A 22,939-nucleotide genomic window follows, 5' to 3' on the forward strand; every position below is an offset into this window, starting at 1 on the left:
CCCCTTTGGCGGTCGAACAACCCTTTCACAGGGGTCGCCTAAGACCATCCGGCATATCAGATATTTACATTACGATTCATAACAGTAGCAACATTACAGTTATGAAGTAGCAACGAAAATAATTTTATGGTTGGGTCACAACATGAGGAACTGTATTTAAAGAGCCAGAAGGTTGAGAACCACTGTCCTAGAGGCAGCTCTGTAATATTTTTAGCAAATCAAATCTGGTCTACCGGGGACCCTGAGCTGGGTTACAAACAGGTCTTGGCCACCGGATTAGTTTTCATCTGGGAGATACAATGAAGTAGGAAAAAGGCACTGGTGGGAACTCAGTCAGGTGGGACTTCTTGGCCCTGAGGTTAATTAGGGCTCAGACACTCACCGGGGGTCAGCCACACCCACTGTGTGCCTCCTCATTGACAAATAGCGAACCAATGCTTCAGGGGAAGGCTCTTCACCCTCATCACTGTCCAAGTTCACCGTCCCATCCGGCTGAGGTGAAGGAAAACACAACTGAATTAGACATGAGAAGTAATTAGAAATAAAAGTAAGGCAAGGAAGCAAGAATATGGGAAAGATTTCAACTGACAACGATCAGAGATCGCCACTTGCCTCCACAATCTGGTTCTCTGGGTTGATCAGCTGCACCTGCGGAACGCTGATGTTCATAGTGGTACCCGCCTGCTCCGCCTGGAGAGAAGTACATACAGATACACACATACTATAAACACTAGAGGGAAATGATAGCCTTTCAAAGTGTTCTTTTTATTTTTAATCCTCACCTGAGGATATGTTTTTATTGATTTTAAGGAGAGAGGAAGAAAGAGAGAAACATGTGAGAGAGAAATATCCATCGGTTGCCGCCCATACACGCCCCAGACCAGGGATCAAACCCGCAAACTAGGTATGTGCCCTGACTAGGAATCGAACTCACAACCTTTTGGATGACGCTCCTACCAACTGAGTCACCCAGCCAGGGCTCAAAGTATTCTTGATTGCTAAGGTCTATGTTTCTACCTCTGAGTCTTTGGTTCCTTAGAAGCCATATTAAGAGAGTTGTGTGTTTCTGTTTTTGCTTTTTGTTTTTTTAGAAACAACAGTCTCAATGATTTGCTGCTTCTTAAAAACAAAAAAAAAACAACCACACCCTGCAACTAGAGTTGTCTACCTCAAGTACATAAAGACCCTTCCATCCTCTCTAAGAAAGGTTCCAATCTTTGCTTGATCTCTGGACTTAAGAATTCCTGAGCAGTGGCTAACCACCCTCCGCCCCATCCCCAAATGTTACTTGTCCTGAATCAGGTCACAGGAATCACTGCCCACCTGGATACTGACTGGTGCTTGAAAGGCCATGGCTCGGGGCATGCTGGGAGGTCCTCCGACATGCAGGGTTTTATGTCTCTTATGTCGATCGCACAGCAGATGGTAGATTGCACTATAGTGATCATAGGCATCTGTGCTTAATGACTATCAAGAGAGAAAGGAAAGAGTAAAAACCCTGGTGAAACGGCATGTCAATGACCAAACTCTCTCAATAGTAACATTACCAGACCAAAGCATCTCTGTTCCAAGACCCAGAGAGGGGCAGAGGAAGAAGGGGAAGGAAACAAAAAGATCAAGTTTCTGCTGGTCACCAGATGGGAGGGGTGGGTGAAAAGGATGGGATTAAGGAGTACAAATTGGTTGTTATAAAATAGTCATGGAGATGCACAGCACAGCATAGGGTAGATAGTCAACAACACTGTAATGGTATCAGACGGGTATTAGACTTACTGGAGTAATCACTTCGTAAGTTATATAAATGTCTTATCTCTATCCTGTACACCTGTAACTAATATAATGTATATCAACTATAATTGAAAAATTTAAAAAATTATTTAAATAAAAAAGACCCAAGTTCCCAAGAAGGAGAAAACATTTAAAAAGGCAGCCCAAGGGAGTATGGCCACACCTCCCTTTGCTCTCCATTCCTTTAGAGATACCTGTAGTGTCCGCTCTCTGTCCAGTCCAATGTCCTCCATGGCCAACAGGACATCCTCATTCAAAACGTCTACCTGTCTTTCTTCTTTTATCTGTCGGCATTCAGCTATTAACTGTAACATTAAAAAAAAGGTAAGCCATCAAACCCCAAATTAGCTATGCTAAGATGACATATCACATATGCATGTCACCCACAGCAAGCTGTTTCAGGCCCCTAGCTTGGGATATTTTTGGCTTCAGACAAAGCCCAAGCAATAAAGCCCCAGGGTAGCTGTGAGAAGACAAGATCCTCATTTTCATGAGCAACTCTGGGGTACCTGGGATGGCCACAATGGTTTAAATAAAGGTATGCTACAGGAGCCACTGAACTAGCACACTAGGCAAGAGGGAGAGACGTCCCCATGGTGGGTACGCTGCAGAACTGTGGGCTGTACTGTCTCAAAAGCCAAGAGACTGTGACTTGGGGGTAAGTAGTACAGAACTGGTCTCACTGTTCTCCATCAGCTGCTGGTTTAAAACCCCTACTTTCACTCCTTGCTTGATTATTACCCAATAGTTTGTGCCAGGGCTGCCTTTTCATGTCCTGGCCTGTTTACAATCTCATGCAAAAGAGGTTTCAGTAGTTCTGAGAAGAGTTCCCTAAGGCAAGTGGTGCTCACTCACCCTGTCAAAGTTGGGGTCGTTGTCCCCTAACTTCATCCACTTGTGTTTGCATATCTGCTCCATTGAGAGGCGCTTACTCGGGTCCAACACCAGCATGTGGCGGATCAAGTGCTCACACTCTGCAACAAAGAGCCTGTGTTTAACTCCGTGAGGGAGGTACCAGTGGTGCCCCCAGAGAGGCAAGGTGAGCAGGGAGATTTTCAAGTTCCTTGTTTCTCATTTGTCTCTCTTGCTCCTTGATCCTTACCTATGTCATTGCTTACTCCAGAAGGGACTGGCAAAGGTGGAAAGAGGTGGAGAAAAGAGAAATTCAAATCTGGTAGGCTGGTTAATACCCTCACTAAAAGTCTGGTTAGAAAAAGTCTCAGGATGATCCATAGATCTCATTTATTTATATTATGTATGGCCCCATTTAACACAATTAATGAGGGGATGAATGTCCTCAAAAGAGATTCAGTCTAGTATAAGGTCCTCAGAATGGCGAGTTCTTTTCTCCTACATGTATTGTTATGTGCACACTCATGCCCTGACTTTAGGAGACCAAACCTCTCTTCAAACTCAGGAACTGAACTTTCTAATGGTTCAAGTATGGGAGAGAGCGGCACGCATCTGATGCACACACCAGGACTCTCTGAGAACTTTGTAATCTTCTCAATGGTGTTTAAACATTCACAGGTGCATACAACTGGACTCTGAGCTATAGATTCAAATCAATAGTTATTTCGCTCTGGGAGCTCAGACTACATAACATATTGCTGAAAGAATAATAGATTCAAAATCAAGAAGCTTATATTTTTATTTCAAAACCATCCTCTAAGTTTTCTCACCCATAAGTTGAGGGTGTTGAGGATGATGTGGGAGTAGTGCCTGTGATAAAGGTGGTGATGGTGATGATGATAAAAACAGTGTTAACACTTCTGAGCAGTTTACAATTATGATTTTCTCATTTAATCCTGATAGCAATCCTAGGAGGAAGGTACTATAGTCATTCTCATTTCAGAGATGGTAAAAATCTGGCACAGAGAAGTTAATAAACTTGTCCAGGCTCACATGGTAAGTCAGATTTCAAACCATACTGCTTCTGTACTACAGAGCTGTGGGCAGGACCCAAACTTCTGAAACATTCTTTCAACATCTTCATCCAAGACACCATCATCTCTCACTTAGACTATTGCAAAAGTTTCCTATATGGTTTTCCTGCTTCCATTCTTGCTCCATAAAGAAGCAAAGAGGCTATTTCTAAAACACAAATCTGGGCACATTACTACCTAGCCTGCAATTCCCCAAACTCTTCCCATAACCCTCAGAATAAACTACAAAGTCCTGGGCCTACAGTCTTGAGCCTCCGTCTCTGACTTCATCCCCTGCCATCTCCCTACTGGGGCACAGAACTCCGTCCAGCTGCACTGGCATGCTTCCTAGTCTGTGCGCATGCTTAACATTCTCCACCGAAGGCCTCTGCACGTGCTGCTTCCCTCAGCTGCAATGGCTGCTCCTCTGACCTTTACATGGTTGGCTCCTTGTCATTTGGGTAAGAGCTTAAATGTCACTTGCTCAGAAGCTCTTCCCTGGCTACCTAAACTAGGCCTCTAGTCACTATTACAGTGATGGCGAACCTATGACACGCGTGTCAGAGGTGACACGTGAACTCATTTTTTTGGTTGATTTTTCTTTGTTAAATGGCATTTAAATATATAAAATAAATATCAAAAATATAAATCTTTGTTTTACTATGGTTGCAAATATCAAAAAATTTCTATATGTGACACGGCACCCGAGTTAAGTTAGGGTTTTTCAAAATGCTGACACGCCGAGCTCAAAAGGTTCGCCATCACTGATCTATTATGTCACACTAGTTTTCTTCACACTAATGACTTCTTTGTGAAATCATCTTATTTATTTATTTACTTGTCTATTATCTAACTCTCCCACCACAATGTAAGGCCCATGTCTTTCCTACTGCTGTTTCCAGTACCAAACCTCTAATATCAAACATGGTTATTTACACCTACAGGAGCTGAATACATAGCTACTGAATATATGAACAAATAAACATATATTGACTATTTACTCTAACCAAACAAGATTGTACTTGTGAAAATGCTTTTTTAACTATAAAAGTCTATAAAATATAGGTTAAAATTTTTTCTGTTTCTATTTCATTATAACTGTCCTGAAAACAAAACTGGCCAGTGATACTAACAACAATAAACTACTGCTAATTTTAAAAGACTTTTTATATATAAGGTACTATGATTACCAAGTGTATTTCATTTAATCTCACAACAACTTTAAATTAGATACTATTATCAGCACCATTTATAAACAAAGAAGAAACAAGTTAACAAACTCAACACTGCAAAATAATGGCAGAGCTGGGACTTGAGAGCTATTCTTGACTTCCTTGTTAGATATCTTTACATGGATATAAATTCTGCTTCTCTATTTTTTCAGAGTAAATTCAACTCTGCAATCCCACAATTTCTACAACATTTGGCAAACACTATTCTATATCACCATGTTGAAAGGAATACAAAGAGTAATTAAGGCAAATTGCTCTTAATTTAGTCTAACTTATAAAATACAACAAAGCAAAATTCCGATATTAAAATGATTTTTAGCAGGCATTAATTTGTTCTTGCTTTGTTACTAAAAGTATATTCAATGCAGTGTAGATTCTAAAGCCTGAAGTTCCTACAGTCCTAAGAAATAGAGGAAATGCTATCTACAACATTAAGCTTCTATTAAAATTATGTTTCAAAGTAGCAAGAATAGACCCCACAATTGTAGCATCCGAATAGGTTATAAACATCACCAACACACACCTTTATGGTCTGCAATTACTTGAGGAAAACAATGTTCTTAATTTAGAACGTTACTAAAGCTAAAGACCCCTGTGCAAGGAGAAGGTCTGGGCCTGATTCCAAATATGTGAAACTTGTTAGGGCCTCTAGGTGGCGCTCTTCCATTTCCTTTTGTTTTTTGTGCAGCATTTCATGCATAAAAGGTCACCAGGTTGCTCCTGATTCAAAACCAAGGCAGAATGACATTCAATTATAAGCTTGGTTTAAAAAATATATATATATGTATATTTGTTAATCCTCACCTAAGGATATTTTTCCATTGGTTTTCAGAAAGAGTGGAAGGGGGGAAGGGGGAGAGAGACAGAGAATGAGAAATATTGATGAGAGAGAGACACACTGACTGGCTGCCTTCGCACGCGCCCCAATCAGGGCCGGGGGATTGAGCCTGCAACCAAGGTACATGCCCTTGACGGGAATTGAACCTGGGACCCTTCAGTCCATAGGTGGATGCTCTATCCACTGAGCTAGAGCAAAACAAACCGGCTAGGGCTAAAACAAATTTTTAATGACAATTTCCTTAAATACAAAATAAATCAACACCACCATAATATGTCCTGATTAGAAAACCTATCTAGTGCAATTGCAGGGTCTTGAAACTTACATTTAGTCATCTGTAACCACATTTTTGGTCTCAGATGCCTTGAAAAATCTCCAGAAAAATGCAAACAAGAATTTATACACAAAAATGGGAAGGTAACTTTAGGCTATTCAAGGAGCCCAGGAGGCATGCCACATTGTCTACATGTTTACAGGTCCCACGTTAAGAATCCTGGCTGCAGTAGCAATACCTAAAGAAAACAGCTCTTACCTTGTCTGCCCTACATAATATCCAGTATATAAAAGAATGAAAGCTAATCCCTTTCATATGTTGCACAGAATGGAAAATATGAGAAAATGCAGAAAACTCGATATTTATTATCAACGCTTACTTCCTAAGTGTCATACATAGCTCATGAAATTAAATTCAAACTAGATTTGAATGCACCATTCTACGTAAAACATGGGAAGAGAGTGAAAACAAAGGGAATAAAATGCTCACAAACCTAACAGAATCAACCAAATGATCAACTTTTCCAGAAGTACTCTATTTTAATGTCAAAAATGGCTCTATCACTTGTTCCTGCCCAAGAGGCAGCACCTTTGGTATGAATGAGGCGGAAGCATGCTGGGCAATGCAGGAATATGCTGCTCAGCCTGTGCATGCCAGAGTGGCAGCTCAGGAAAGCCCAGCGTCTCTCTCTCGCCTCCAAGGTGAAAGCTGATCCGCCCAGGGCATGCGAACAGGGGGATGCGGCTCAGGCCTGCCCTGCCCTGCCGGGCGTGCTCCCAGACACCAGGATGGCTGTGGAGAGCTGCTGTGTGTGCATTAAGAAGGCCAGATCTTTCACTTCTTTTTTTCTCTTTTGACCTTGATAATAAACTACTTTCTCTAAGAGGCTGAAATATTTGGACTGAGGGGGTGAAAAATAATGGACGGAGAAGGGGAATTAAAAACTAACTTCAAATTCTCTGAAAATACAAGTCTGTCTCCAGTGTCCAAGCTAGAAGTAGCATCACTTAAAGAATTCCCCGACTGAAACTGTAAAATCACCTGCAGCAAGGTGCCAGGCAGTGAGGCTGACTTAGCCTGAGAAGAGGTGTAGGCAGGGGGGAGCATGCTGGCTATCCAAGCATCTGGAGGAGTTTTATAAAAAGAGACAAAGTGGCCCTAGCCGGCTTGGTTCAGTGGATAGAACATCAGCCTGTGGACTGAAGGGTCCCGGGTTCGATTCCAGTCAAGGGCACATGCCTGGGTTGTAGGTTCGATCCTCAGTAGGGGGCATGTAGGAGGCAGCCAATCAATGATTCTCTCTCATCACTGATGTTTTTTATCTCTCCCTCTCTCTTCCTCTCTGAAATCAGTAATAATATATTTTTTTTAAAAAGAGAGAGACAAAGTGGATTTACACTGTGCTGCTGCTCTAGGGGAACCTGGAATAATTAAGAAGTAACAAGTTCAAATAAGGAAACGTCTTTCTAATTTAAATTAGAGTTGATCCGAATTACTAGGCCAGGGTCCTAAGTAAGGACCTGCGTGGGCCTTTTAAGGAAGGAGAGAGTGTAGTCAAGTGGGCAGGGCCATACCTGGAGCACAGCTAATTGCATCCATTTCACAGACAGGTGTTCTGAGCAAGATTTCACATGAAAAGCCGAGTCCAGAAACAGCTGGATAGAATGAACTCCTAGGTCCCCTTCCACTCTACAAACCACGTGAAAAGGGAGTGACTTGTCCTGTGAAACAGCGTGCTTATTGTCACTTGGAAATGTCTGGTCCCAGGTTGGCGTTGTCACAGAAGGCCTTCTAGCATTCGCTAGAGGAGAACTGGGAGTCCTTCAGGGTTGGAGACTGTTTCGCTGAGCTGTCTATCCCCGGGCCTACTATGGGACCTGGGAGGTAGCAGGCCCTCAATACTCCAGTTAAAAGAACACAGGACTAGATGACGACTGCTATAATTCCTTCAGGCAACTTCAATAACCGGAGTCTAAGAATCTGCAGCTGAATAAGCATTCTCCATGCTTCCAGCTAGGAAAACCAGACAACTATCATTTCACAGAAGATGAGATGAGGCACTCTTTTAGGAGAAAAGCCTGGATCAGATGATTTCCAAGGCTTTAGAATTCTTTGTCTCGTACAGGGGATACTTCCTTACTCATCTTTGCTGAGGCTAAACAGAGTAATCTGTCAATCAGATTACCACTTGAGGAGGCAGCTGGATATGGGCATAGCTATAGCATCAAGGCTAGGATATAATAAACCAAGACGTTCGGCAGGTAAGTATTCTACATAAATCCTGTGGATTTAACTGAAAGTGTTAATAATACATCTTTAGCATGTTAAGAGAGTAAGAGTGAAAGACACATAGAAAAAAATAAAAAGAAACATAGGGAAGGAGGGGATGAAAGATTAAAAGAACAATTCTTCAAATATATTATTTAATAATTATTAATATTTATTGAATACTTACATGGTAGACAGAGCGCTAAACTTTTTTTTTAAGATTTTTAAACTTGGCTTTTAGAGAAAGGGGAAGAGAGAGGGAGGGAAGGAGAGGGGGGGGGAGAGGGAGAGAGGGGGAGGGGGAGAGAGAGAGAGAGAAAGAAACACTGATGTGAGAACAAAACATCGATGGCTGCCTACCAGGGACTGAGCCCTGGGCATGTGCTCTGACTGGGAATCAAACTGGCAACCTTTTGTTGTGAAACTTTTAAAGTTCATTTAATTTAAGTATTTAGTTCATACACCAACTCCTATAATTCATTATATTAATTTTATAGAAAAAGAAATTAAAAATCAGAGAAGTGAAGAAACTTGACCAGGATATAAATTCTGGTCAGTCTTATGAATTCTTATCCCATCTAGTGCATAAAATAAATTAATTATTGATGTTTTAAGTAGTAGCCAGCATCCTATATAATAAAAGCCTAATATGCAAATCAACCTACCGGCAGAATGACCAGTCACTATGACGCACACTGACCACCAGGGGGGCAGATGCTCAACACAGGAGCTGCCCCCAGCCCACAGGTCCCAGGCCAGCCAGGGCAGGTGCCAGCGGGGGGCCCCCCAATTGCCCTGCCAGTTGCCCCGCAGACGTAGGGGACCAGTGGTGGCAGCAGGGGGTGGGGCCGGCGAGCAGGCAGCACCAGGCCAGCCAAGGCGGGTGCTAGTGGGGCCTCCCGATCACCCTGCCAGTTGCCCCGCAAATTGGCCCTGATCGCCGGCCAGGCCTAGGGGCCCTACCCATGCACAAATTTCATGCCCTGGGCCTCTAGTGTCTTAATAAAAACAAATCAAATCAATTTCATTCCTCTTCTGACAGATCAAATGCCATTTAATCTCCACAGGTTTCATCATGGTAGAGTCACCTACAAGCCAAATTAATAAAAAATGGGCCCTATGCCAATTCATAGACGAGTGTGAACTAGTCGGAAAACAACGTTAAGGGAAGATGGCAAGTTGGACTAAGATACTCAGAGAAGGCAGAAACACAACGGTGAGAACTAAATGCACTACAAAAGAAAGCACTTTGTTTCGTACTCGGCTTGCTTCATGGTGACGAAGACTATGATGGAAGGCTGAAAACAGGCCTCCCCAATCAAGGAATCACAGACAAGGGGAAGGGCTAAGTGAAAATTCCAGGAAGTAGATCATCAGAATCTTGAGGCTGATCCTATAATGGAGAAAATACCAACTGTCCCTTAAGCCCTTTATGTGATGCCTAAGTGTGGGACATAGCAAAGCAGTCATTTCCAGCTCTGTGGGCAGAGGAGTGGTCTGAAAGAAGTGGAGTCACAGATTCTTTCTGACCACATAAAACTACTAGGGGAACAGAAGACATCTGTGGCCAGGCGACCTGGGAAGAATGCAAGCAAGAAGCAATCACCCATGCATTATGCTAAATGAAATAAGCCAGTCAATGAAAGAAAAATACCACATGATCTCACTCATTTATGGATAATTAACACCATTATAAACAGATGAACAAAAACAGATACAGAGGCAGAGCAACATCGAACAGACTGTCAAACTACAGCGGGAAGGCCAGGGAGGGTTGGGGGGTGGGTAAGAGATCAACCGAAGGACTTGTATGCATGCATACGAGCATAACCAATGGACACAAGACACTGGGGGGCATGCGAGGCTAGGGGGAGGTCAAGGGGAGGAAAAAAAAGGAGACATATATAATACTCTTTGTAATACTTCAAGTAATAAAACAATTAAAAAAAAAGAAGAAGCAATCACCCAGGAGATGCATGTTTCTCACAGGTGCTTGGAGGAAAGTGCACTCATTCTAATAAACACTAGGTGTTCAAAGGTGATTCCAAACACTTAGCCCAAGAGTTGTTTATTTTCAATAACTTTAACAAACTTCTTAATAATGTTTAATTCTCCAGAGCAATTCAAATTTCAAAGAGAGCTCTATTTTTCTCAAATCTCAAAATCCAAAAAGAAAACAAAAATAAATTGGCTACTAAATCTCTAAGACATGTTTCCCTGGAAAATGAGTAATTTTTAAAAAAAAGGTAAATGGAACTAAAGTCTTAGACTTTGCAGAACAAGGACACTGTGTAAACTGCTTGAATCTCATCCATTCATTTTATCCAGCTCAAGTACCAGTCTGGGGAGAACTGATACTAGTATAGCAGACACACAGAACAAGATTGATCCATGGTTGCAATGATGGAGCAACATAGCTTTGGTATGAGTGTACGCTTTTCCTTTATATGTTCTGGACTTAACAAATGTTTGTGACCTGGAGTTCCTCTTCAATGCTACCTGCCTTGTCCAAAAAGAAAAACCATGCACAAAACATGCTGTTTTTCTTAATGAAAAGAAAGTAAAGTTTGTCATTCTGGTCAGATTCTGTCATAACATGGTTAAAATAGTGTGACTATTTTGTCACAGCCCCTATATAAAAAGTGAAAAAGTAAATCAATAAGAAATGTGCTCTGACTGGGAATTGAACTGACAAGCTACCTTCTTTTGGTAAGAAGCTGGCCAGAGTTAGAATCCTCACTCTGCTGTGGACTAAGCCCTTGAAATGACATTTTTCATATACCCAAGGAAACCCTGTCATTGTCAGCTGTCAGCTGAGGTCAAACCTATTTTACACAGTAACTATTTAAAAACCTAAACAACAGACAAATAGTCTTGAAATAAGACATTTCTATGTATAGATAACACACACTGAATGTGCTATCCTATAGATGAATTCAGAGATTGCATAAATGTTAAATACAAAAATATACTAAATACTAGGGTTTTTTTTTCATTGCTGTTAACAATAAAAATTTTGTTATACTAGATATTGTTAGAACAATGGTGTTGTAGGGATTGGATGACTTTTACTCTACGAATTAAATTTGATACATGACAGACACACTAGAACTATATAAGCATTTCTAACTTGCACGTTAAGGGACTTTATTTGCAGTAATCGTCAATACTACAGCTTCACCTAAACAAAGAAAATACACAATCTTGGAATTAACTGTAATGGAACTTAATCCATAACAGTGCTGGTTACAGTAAGATGTGACTCATAAAATAAGCACATCTTACTATATCAGTTCATCTAACACAATTGCACTGAGGAATAAAATGCCTTATTTTGAAACCTTTTCTTTCGGTTCTTTTGGGGAAAGAATGGGAGTCCCAGGACTGAAGTACTCAGTAAAAGTCCTCGAAGGATAATCAGCAAGAGATCAGACAAGAAAGTGGAGATTTTTTAAAATTTAAATACAAATCCCAAGACCATCATTTCCTGCAAATTGTTATCAGAATGTTCTGGAATAGAAATAAAGTTCCTTATAACTACATCCTGTGAGGCATTTTCTGTGGATGAACAGAAGCCAAAGGGAGATAGATGGCTTGGCACAACTTAGCAAATGAAGATGGAGCTGATAAGAAAAGCTTCTATTAGGAATCAATAAACAGGCTGAGAGGCTTTCTCTTTGGTTTTAACAGTGTATCAACCTGAGATAGACTGAGGAGAAAAACAAATGTTTGACTCATGTATCTCAATTTATTAGAAAATAACACCTATTTCTTGAACTTTCCTAATTTTTAAGTTTTTCTAGGTGGCTGTAATGTTGTCAGAATTATAATCCCAAGTTAGGAGATACTGGCTGAAATGCTGGTGATGTCAGTATTTACCTCTAGCACCGAGCCACACTGTTATACTACAAGCTGTCCAATTTGCAGCTCACATTTTTTAAATAAAAGTTTGTTGCTTATACTATCATATCATTATTCAAATATATGTTTAAGTCCTAATTTCAAATGAACAAAATTGTGGCTCAGTTTTACTTGATACTAACTTTTTTCAAGAAATAATCCAGAAAAAAAGCCGGGAAGAGGAAAAGCTGCCCTGCTTGCTTGTCTGTCCGTGGTTTCTTGGAGGCTGTGTCTGACGCCAAAACGGCTGGGACCCAGCTGTCTGCGCTTATGAGTTGGATGGAGAGTGGCTATGGCCACCCTCACCCCGGTGCATCGCCAGCATACCTACCCCTGCAGGAGATAAACTGCACTCAGCGGAGTCTACAAGACTGAGAGGAGTTGGAGTGATTTGAAGTTGACTCACTGTAAAGGTTTAGTGAAGTCAAAACGTCTCAAAAAATCTACGGTGGTTCAGTGGTGGAGATGCAAGGAGATGATGACACTAAACATTTGGAAGCTGATTAAAGAGAAACTCATTTTTCCTTATGTGGAACAGGACCTGCGCAGCTATGATTTAGATCCTGTTTAGGTCCATGGAGAGTCGTGATGCCACCAATGACCAGGTCACCAAGGGTGCCGCAGAAGCCATCAAGTATAACGTCGGTGTCAAGTGTGGCACCATCACCCCTGATGAGAAGAGGGTTGAGGAGTTAAAGTTGAAACAGATGTGGAAGTCGCTAAATGGTGCCATCCAGAATATTCTGGTGGTACTGTCTTCAAGGAAACTATTATCTGCAAAAATATCCCCCTGGCCTGTGAGAGGATGGCAAAATCCATCATCATAGGCCGCCATGGGTATGGGGATCAGTACAGAGCAACTGATTTTGTTGCTTCTGGGCCTACAAAAGTAGAGATAATCTACACACCAAGTGATGGATCCAAAGAAAAGACGTATCTGGTACATAACTTTGAAGAGGGTGATGGTGTTGCCATGGGAATGTACAATCAAGATAAGTCAATCCAAGAGCTCGCACATAGTTCTTTCCAGATGGCTCTAAGAGTTGGCCTTTGTATCTGAGCACCAAAAACACTATTCTGAAGAAATATGATGGGTGTTTTAAAGACATCTTGCAGGAGATCTATGACATGCAGCACAAATCCCAGTTTGAGGCCCAGAAGATCTGGTCTGAGCATAAGCTCATCGATGACATGGTGGCCCAAGCCATGAAGTCAGAGGGAGGATCCATCTGGGCCTATACAAACTACAATGGCGCCACACAGTCTGATTCCATGGCCCAAGGTTACGGCTCTCTTGGCATGATGACCAGCGTGCTGATTTGTTCAGATGGCAAGACGGTAGAAGCAGAGGCTGCCCATGGGACATGTAATGCATGTACCAGGAGGGACAGGAGACATCTACCGGTCCCATTGCTCCCATTTTTGCCTGGACCAGAGGGTTAGCCCACAGAGCTAAGCTTGATGACAACAAAGAGCTCGGCTGCTTTGCAAAGGCTTTGGGAGATGTCTGTATTGAGACCATCGAGGCCAGCTTCCCGACCAAGGACTTGGCTGCTTGCATTGAAGGCTTACCCAACGTTCTGACTACTTGAATATGTTTCAATTGGTGGACAAACTCAGAGAAAACTTGAAGATAAAACCAGCGCAGGCCAAACTTTAAGGTCGCTCCTTGGCTTAAGAGGACAAGTGTGTTTTGGTAACTATGTCCATTGGTTTACATTTTTCTGTTTAACACTCAAGGGAAGGGCAAAATAAATTTTCTTTTTAGTAGTCAGAGATTATCTTTTCTATAAGTTTACAGCCTTTTTCTTATACATACAGTTATGCCACTCCAAGAATGTGACTGGGACTTTTTAACTTTAAATTATATTTTCTACTAGTAGCTTAGGAATTACTTTAGTGCTGATTTGTACCCTGTCACTTTTGCTCATGTTCCAATATAAATGACCAAAATGAAGAGTGCTTGAATGGTAAACTACAGCCACAGTTTTGGTCCCTAAAATTGTGTAAAGAAGAAATTCACTTCCTTCCCTACTCTTCGTGGCCTGGGCTCTGGGTGCTGTTGGTGTAACAGGTGTCCCATCATGTGAGGTCCAGCTGTACCTTAAACTTGCACAAGGATTGAAACGAAGAGCATGGGTGCAGCTAAAACATGTTAAAGACACAGCAGTCCCTTGTGTCAAGAGCTCTAACAGAATGTTTCGAAACGTTAAATGTGTCTGAGGCCACTGGAGAGCTTGTGATACAGGAATACTCCCTGGGGCTTGTCCTGGGCTTGTCTCCTCTGGGCCTGTGAGCCTGTGTATTATGCTGCCCCAAACACACATTTCATTCAAGTGCAATAATACGAGCTGCACCTTTTTTGGATTTCTGGCCTGTTTTATTTCCTTTATATAAATGTGATTTTTCAGAAGTTCATTTTAAACACTATTCTAGTCTGTTCTTCATCTGCACTATTACTTTTAAGTAAAATTAAGTGCTAATGACTGAAAAGGAAAAAAAAAGGGAATAATCCAGCTGTAGATGGACAAAATGTCTATTCCAAGACTCTTTTGATAATTGGGATAACTTGGCAGATATGTGTTTATTGAGAATTAAATTATAATCAAAGACAGATAGTTTCTGAAGCCAGACTGCCAGAATTCAAATCTCAGCTCTGCCACTGACTAGCTGTGTGATTCTGGGTATATTATTTAACTTATCATGCCTCAATTTTCTTGTCTATCAGATGATAAGAGTAGCCTACCTCATAGGGTTGTTTTGGATATTAAATAAGTTATGCAACAGTTCTGTACAAAGTGTTCAATGAATGTGAGCTATTGCCCAAATCTCTGGAGTCCTTCCACTCAGAACTTTTTCCTTTTCTCTATTTTCCTCTATAAGCTAGGAGACACTTTTCTTAAAAAGGTAATAATAAATAGGGCAGTACCAGTATTTACCCACTGGTCTTCTATTATATAAGGTAAAATCATGGAGCTGGTCAGGGGAGGCCTGCTTACCTCTGACCTACATAGATCCAGCCTCTTTGCTGACATCGTTTGTGATTTCTGCATTCGCTGACATGAAAGCACGACACAGACTCTCTCCTGCAGTACAGTATGCCTCAGAAAGCAATGAGGAAATGCTTTGAGGACTCTGAGCCCCTTAGCAGATGGAGACTGGTGGGTGAGCTGCTTTAATCTCCTGTCCCATTCCCTCTAAACAACACGCTTTTAGCCAGGCAAGATGCTTCGAGGTTCTCAATGAGTAAGCCAATCGGGGCCCATCTGTCCGAGTCTAAGCAGAAGCTTCTGGCAGGAGCTGCAAAGCACAGTCTCCATCAGAAGCATCTCTAAGTCTGGGCCTTCTATTCCCAGTGATAAAGTGCTGTGCAGTACTACAATTCATTAAGTCACAATGAAGTCTAGTCAATAAGGACTCAAAAATATTGTCCCGTGAGAGATCTCTTTGTGCTCACTGTCACTGCAGTTTTTTCACTGTAAATTAATTTTCCTTCAGTCAAATAAATGACTGATCTTACTACATTTGCTAGCAGTATGAATGGTGAATAAGAGAAAGTGGGCTTTAAGAAGTAGGCCTCTGTTGGTTTTTAAAAATATATTAGGAGTGAATGAGTCTGATGCTCAAAAAATGTAAGTTGTTTGCTTCCCTCAGTGGGAGGGGACAGAGAAAGCATCTGCTACCATGTGGCCAGGCCACCTCTCATCTCCAGCAACAGCTCAAGCAACAGCAAGTTTTAGCTTTTAATCCTTCTATAATTTAGGCTCAGTGTTGTACCTGAATACTTTCTGGGATGCTCTGAGAAATTTAATCCAAAAATTCTGGTCAAGTAAAATACATTTATAGTAGATCGAAAAGAAAGTCTATGGTAGATCAAAACCTTTTTAAAACTAGAAGTCACTTGACCTGGTCATTTACATACCACCTACACAACAAATGCACATAAAACCAATTAATAATTCAGATAATCACCTAACTCTTTAATAATAATAAACCACTGGGGTCTGGTGTAAAAGTCTATAGGTAATTCATGATGATGCAGTTTGTCATTAAAAAATATTTACTTGAATGTTTATACCACACCAGGCACCATTGGGTTTTATGGAAGACTAGAGGCCCAGTGCACAATTAAATCGTGAGCATGTAGGGTCCCCTAGGCCTAGCCTGCCATCAGGGCCATGTCCATCACCCCACGATGCCCCGCAACGCCTCACACGCTCCGTAGACGCTGCTGGTGCCCTGCCCTGCCCGTCGCGACAACCGCTGCTCATTTGGTCGTGATGCCGTAACGGCCAAGGCCTTTTATGATATAGATGATGATGAGTGAAACACAGTTCTGCTGTAAAGGAGTGGCATTCTAGGGAGAAAGGAGGAAGGCATATACTTAATTATAAAACTAGGTAGTTTAAAGTCAATTCAGCCTAGAGTAAGTCCTCTTGAAATTTATAGCATCATCATTCCAATGCATGTCCTTGGCATATGTCAGGATGCCCACGAAGGGAAGCTTGTATCCAACAAAGAAGAGTCAGGCATAGAATGCCCACTAAGTGTGAGGGTACTTCATTCCACACATCACTGACAATAAAGAGACGCTTAGAATTCCTGAACTATGTCCATTTGTACTGCATGGCCTCCTGCACAGCTGTAGAGACTCTGGAATTCAACTCAGTAGAAGAAGCTAGACTCTGGGGCCTTCCCCACGCTGCCTCCCAAATGCTAACTTAGAAAATGATACCAGCTCTGCTGGAGTTTCTATATTCTTTTGGCAGAAAAATAGGTCAACTCAGCTCAAGTCTGTGACAACAGCCTAAGAGAGAAAACGGTCTTGTTCTCTGGGACATTCTTCCATTACACGACCTCATGTAGTACAGGGACAGTGGGCCTAAAGGCTCCACCCAAAGAATGACCTCGAGGTCTAGTGAGGTGCAACTGGGCCCCAAAACTACAAGTGTTTGCAGAAAAGGGCTGAAAGGAAAGACTCGGTTTCCTTCATCTGAACCTGAAACTTTACGTATAGGATGTCTAAGCTAAGAAAAGACTAAACAACCTTATGAATCCATTTTCTCCCAGGCCTTATCCCTGAGACAGCATTCTCTGGTGGGCCTTTGGGATTGAGGCAAGGCTGAGCACTGGGATATCCTTGAGGGCAGGAGAGATCAGACTGGTAACATAGCCATCATCTACTCACTTCCTAGACTGGGTTGTTCCTCATTTTCTGTACTTAATTTTACAAAAATTTTTATTCCCACTTAAGGAATTATTTGTCTGGGATTAAAAAATGACCACATCTATAATAACAAATGGGTAATATGCTAATTAGACTGGGCATCCTTCCGGACGACCTTACAGACGAAGCTGGGGCTGCAAGGGAAGCCTGGGTTCCGGGTGCCAGAGGGAAGCCCGTGCCGGCAGCCAGGGGAAGGAAGGCCTACTCTTGCACGAATTTTGTGCATCAGGCCTCTAGTTTAGGATAATTAAGTTGGTGTTCTCTGAGTTTTTAAACTTTCATGTTAACTTGGATCATATTACAAATATTCTTTCTAAGTAGTTAAATGCAACAAAGTTTATTTCTAAGCATTAACAGCCAATGTGGTTGCCAGCATGGTTAGCTATTCGGCCAGCACTCACAACCTGAAGCCAGCTCTAGTGAGGCTCGCGTAAACACCTGCCATGGTGCCAAGGTGGGGGAAGTAGGGGCCATGCTGCTCACAGGGGTCCCTGAGGACGCTGGGAAGCAGAGGAGGGCTGTCCTTCCTACTGCACTGTGGTGGGCATCCATGGAAATGAGTGCTGACTTAACCATTTATTACTTGTGGCTCTAGCAAGTAAACTGATTTCTTTAAACTTCAGCTTCTTAAACTTCATTGGCAAAATGATAAAAGAATAGGTGTCAATGCCAATTCCATAGTACAGTTATAATGGTTCAAATTAGATCAAGTATAGGCAATACTGTGTAAATTCGAAAGCCATACAGAAATGTTAATATTATTATTTGAATACTAGTGTACACTCTGGAGGGGTTTTGGTAGTTAGCATTTTAACAAACCTATTCATTTAACACATATTTTGTCCTAAGCCCTGGGTATACAGCACTGAACAAAACCAAAGTCGTATTACCGTCAGGCGACAGTGGAAATGGGGTGTGGGGACACATAAATCCATAATGCCAGACGGTGGGAAGTGCTATGAAAAAATAAAGTCGAGTGATGGGAAAGGGTGATGGGGCAGCCAGGAAAGGCCTCTGTAAGGGGACACCTAACCAGAAACCTCAGGTGAGGTGAGAAGGCCAGCCGTGCAGATATTTGAGAGAACAGGAGTGTGTGTGCTGGGCAGGGAGGCCTGTGTGGGTGGAGCTCAGAAACCAAGGTGAAGAGCAGCAGGAAATGAATTGAAGGGTTAGGAGGGGTATAGGGGGATCACAGTTGTGCCTTGTAGGCCATAATGACGACGATTATTTGAATTTTATTCTAAGTGTAAATGAAAGCCACTGGAGTGGATTCCATTTACTATCTACTTACCACTTACTGAGTCCTACCCCATGCCAGACACTGGACTAGGCTCTAGACAACTGTGAAAAACCACGCTTCATCTTTACTTTCTCTAAGCTCACAGTCTAGAGAAAATAAGGAAGATATATAATGAAAGAAGTAATACAATAAAAAGTTTGCTAAGCCCCATGATAAAAGTCCAGAGACACAAAGAATGGTAGAAATTATCTAGATTATTTCTATCACATCTAATTCTTATTCTAATACAGGAGTGGATGGGGGTGGGGTGGGTGGGGGAGGAAGAAGCATTCTAGGCAGAGGAAGTTATTCCAGGGAACCAGAGGAAATTAGGGTGACTAGACTGGAATGGGAGTTAGACTAAAGAGATAGATAGGAGCCAGATCATAAAGGCATTTCTCTGCCACTGTTTTTTTAAGCAGCAGTCCTGAGGTCAACTTAGTTCAGTGATAATCAGCATTTCTAATGTAACGGAATAAAATATATACTGTATACAGTAAAGACAAACTTTGCTTTGTAAAAAGACTTTTGTTCAATTGTGGACGTGTGTGTATGGGAGGGGTCTTAGGTCAGAGTATAAAATATATTTTTCACTACGGTTGTGATAAAAATGTTTGAAAGTTAGTGCTCTAGGCACTGTAAGGAGGAAACTTCACCTAAAGGCAATGGCAAACCACTGACAAAGCGAAGGTGGAAAGTGACATGATCAGCTCTGTGTGTGTGGCTTTATTACACATGCGCTACAAAGATCACTCAGGCAGCAGAGTGGACATCAGATGAGAGAGGGACAAAGCTGGAGCCATGAATCCATGGATTGGCAACAACTGAATCTAGGCAAGAGCCACCACAGAAGGTGCTATCGGAATGGAGGGTTGGATCTATAGGATTTGGTTAGAGGTTGGCTATGGCAGTGATGAGAGAGGAGGAGAAATAAAGGCAAGTTTCTGCCTTCATCAGATGGTGATGCCATTCAGTAAATTAGGGAACACAGAATACAGAAATTTTGGGGACGGGGAGTTAAATTCCGTTTTGAAAATGTTTCCATTGCCCTAGCAGGTTTGGCTCAGTGAATTCAGTGTCGGCCCTCCAACTGAAGGGTCCTGGGTTCTATTCCAGTCAAGGGCACACAACTCAGTTGCAGGCTCACTCTCCATCCCTATGGGAGGCAACCAATTGATGTGTCTCTCTCATCAATGTTCCTCTCTCTGTGTCTCTTCCCCTCCCTTCCACTCTCTCTAAAAATCAATGGAAAAATATCCTTGGGTGAGGATGAACAACAACAAAAGAATGAAAATATTTCCATTGATGTGAATTTGAGGCATAAAAGTGAAACTAATCACAGCAGCAACTAGTTAGATACATAGCCCTTCGTCCTGGAGGAGAGGCCTGGGCCAGAGAGCTGACTGCACACTATTTGGAGACTGAACATCCATCCCAGAGTCTCTGCGGCAATGGCAGTACGACGGATCAGAAAGATGATCAAAGAAGGGAAGAGTTAAAGGATGAACAGAGAACGGAAGAATCTGGAGAGAAGACTGAGAAGGTGCACCCAGAGACAGGAGGAAAAGTGGAGAGCGTAGTGTCTGAGTAGCAACAAGAAAAAAAAGTGTTTCAAAGTAAAGAGTGACTCAACAATAAGAAAACAAACAATTCAATTAAAAAGTGGGCAGAACACTTGGACAGACATATCACCAAATAAGATATCTATACAGTGGGGCCTTGACTTACGAGTTTAATTCGTTCCGTGACAGAGCTCATAACTCAAATTACTCGTATGTCAAATCAAAAAGTGAACGAGCGAGACACGTGATGCTGGGCTGATGTTGTGGCGTTCACTGTGACGTTCGCTGCGCCAACTAGCGGTGGGGTGTCTGAAGCTGGCTCGTAACCCGAATTTTAGCTCGCAACTCAAAGCAAAAAATTGGCCGAGAGACGGCTCGTATCTCGAAAAACTCATTAGTCGGGACACTCGTAAGTTAAAGCCCCACTTGTATATATAAAAGGCTAATATGCAAAGTGTCCCCTCGGGAGTTCAACCGGGAGACCAGGAGTTCGATCACTTGCTATGACATGTGCTGACCACCAGGGGGTGGCACAGAACATGGTGAGCAACCAGTGGTGGCAGTGGGGCGCTGAGGAAGCAAGGAAAGAAGGAAGCATGGAGGGCGCAGAGTGGCAGCTCGAGGGTGGCAGGGGAGGCGGGGAATTGCTTGATGGAGGTGCACAGGTGGCGAGGGAAGGAGGAGGCGGGAACCTGATCGGTCCTGATCACCAGCCAGGCCTAGAGACCCTACCGTGCACAAATTTCATGCACTAGGCCTCTAGTATAGATGATAAATGTGCACGTAAAAATGCTCATCAACATATGTCACTACAGAATTGTAAAATAAAATAAAATACCACATATCTATTAAAATGGCAAAAACTGAAAGCACTGATAACATCAAGTGCTGGTGAGAATGTGGAACCAAAGGCTGGTGGGAGTGTTGCTTTCTAAGTGAAGGGGTTCTCTGGCCGTATTTCTAAAATAATCTACCACTTCTGTCCCTAACCTCCTTCCTTATTTACTTTTCTCAGAGCACTTATCATTATCTGACATACTATTTATTAAATCATTAGCTCTAAGGAACACAGTCAGTTACTCTAAAATGCAATTTCCATGTGCCTGTATTTTGTCCAACCCAAGTGGACATACACTCTGTATGTTATTACTTAAAATGAAGACATAATTAAGCAAAACTAAGTAGATTGCTTACTGCATTGTTGCTAAAATGTTCTTTTCTTATGTACATATTAATGGTGATAAAACAAAACTGTAGATTTTGGATATCTGGTATCTTTTTTCAGTGTTAAATTTTTCTAAGAGCTACTTATCCTACTAACCACTCATTTAAAAAAATACTTATGGTTGATTAATACTTGACAAAGGAGGCAAAAATATACAATGGGGTGAAGATAGCCTATTCAATCAATGGTGCTGGAAAATTGGACAGATATGTCCAAAAAATGAAACCAGACCATCTCTTTACACCACACACAAGAATAAAGACAAAATGGATTAAAGACTTAAATGTTAGACTCAAAACCATAAAAATCCTAAAAGAAAACATAGGCAGTAAAATATCAGACATCTATTGTAGCAATATTTTTTGTAATATATCTCCTCAAGCAAGGAAAACAAAAGGAAAAATGAACAAATGGGACTACATCAAACTGAAAAGTTTTCGCACACCAAAGCAAACCATCAACCCACTGAATGGGAGAATATATTCACCAATGATATATCTGATAAAAGGTTAATACCCAAAATTTGTAAGAAACTTATAAAATTCGATACAAAAAAACCCAATAAATAAAAAATAAGCAAAGGACCTAAAGAGACAGTTCTCTAAAGAGGACATACAGATAGCCAAGAGACATATGAAAAAACTAGAGGCCCAGTGCACGACATTCGGTGGGGTGGGGTGGGGGGAGGGGGGGGCCTGTGGGAGCGCAATGACCACTAGGGGGCAGCTCCTGTGTTGAGTGTCTGCCCCCTGGTGGTCAGTGCACGTCATAGCAACTGGTCGTCAGTCAATTTGCATATTAGGGTTTTATTATATAGGATGCTCAAAGTCACTGATCATCAGAGAGATGCAAATTAAAACAACAATAAGATATCACCTTACACCTGTCAGAATGGCGATCATCAACAAATCAACAAATGAAAAGTGCTGGTGAGGATGTGGAGAAGAGGAAACCCTCGTGCACTGCTGGTGGGAATGCAGACTGGTGTGGCCACTGTGGAAAACAGTACGGAGTTTTCCTCAAAAAATTAAATCTGGAACTGCCATTTGACCCAGTGATCCCACTTCTAGGAATATATCCTAAGAAACCAGAAACACCAATCAGAAAGGATATATGCACCCCTATGTTCATAGCAGTACAATTTACAATAGCTAAGATCTGGAAATAGCCCAAGTGCCTATTAGTAGATGATTGGATAAAAAAGCTGATACACCACAGAATACTATGCAGCAGTAAAAAAGAAGGATCTCTTACCCTTTGAGACAGCATGGAGGGGCCTGGAGAGTATCATGCTAAGCGAAATAAGTCAGTCAGAGAAAGATAAGTATCACATGATCTCACTCGTATGTGGAATCTAATTAGCAAAACAAACTGATGAATGGAGTAGATCTAGAGACATGGAAGCATGGAAGAGTGCGGAA

The 22,939-nt window shown here is 41.8% G+C and overlaps 1 protein-coding gene and 1 pseudogene across 3 annotated transcripts in view; one reads left to right on the top strand and one right to left on the bottom strand.

Moving 5' to 3' along the window:
* Window positions 1–22,939, bottom strand: part of SIK3 (SIK family kinase 3) — a 142,943-nt gene that overhangs the window by 33,418 nt on the left and 86,586 nt on the right. For all 3 annotated transcript variants that reach the window (XM_023744305.1, XM_023744306.1, XM_023744304.1), the window contains 5 exons: window positions 2,644–2,762; window positions 1,983–2,093; window positions 1,324–1,467; window positions 613–690; window positions 383–492 (listed from right to left, as the gene is read on the bottom strand). In XM_023744305.1, coding sequence (XP_023600073.1) covers window positions 383–492; window positions 613–690; window positions 1,324–1,467; window positions 1,983–2,093; window positions 2,644–2,762 — 562 coding nt within the window. The remainder of the gene's footprint in view (window positions 1–382; window positions 493–612; window positions 691–1,323; window positions 1,468–1,982; window positions 2,094–2,643; window positions 2,763–22,939) is intronic.
* LOC102438057 lies at window positions 11,831–13,996 on the top strand (annotated as a pseudogene).

This window comes from Myotis lucifugus, unplaced genomic scaffold (assembly GCF_000147115.1).
Source record: "Myotis lucifugus unplaced genomic scaffold, Myoluc2.0 scaffold_448, whole genome shotgun sequence".
NCBI lineage: Eukaryota > Metazoa > Chordata > Mammalia > Chiroptera > Vespertilionidae > Myotis > Myotis lucifugus.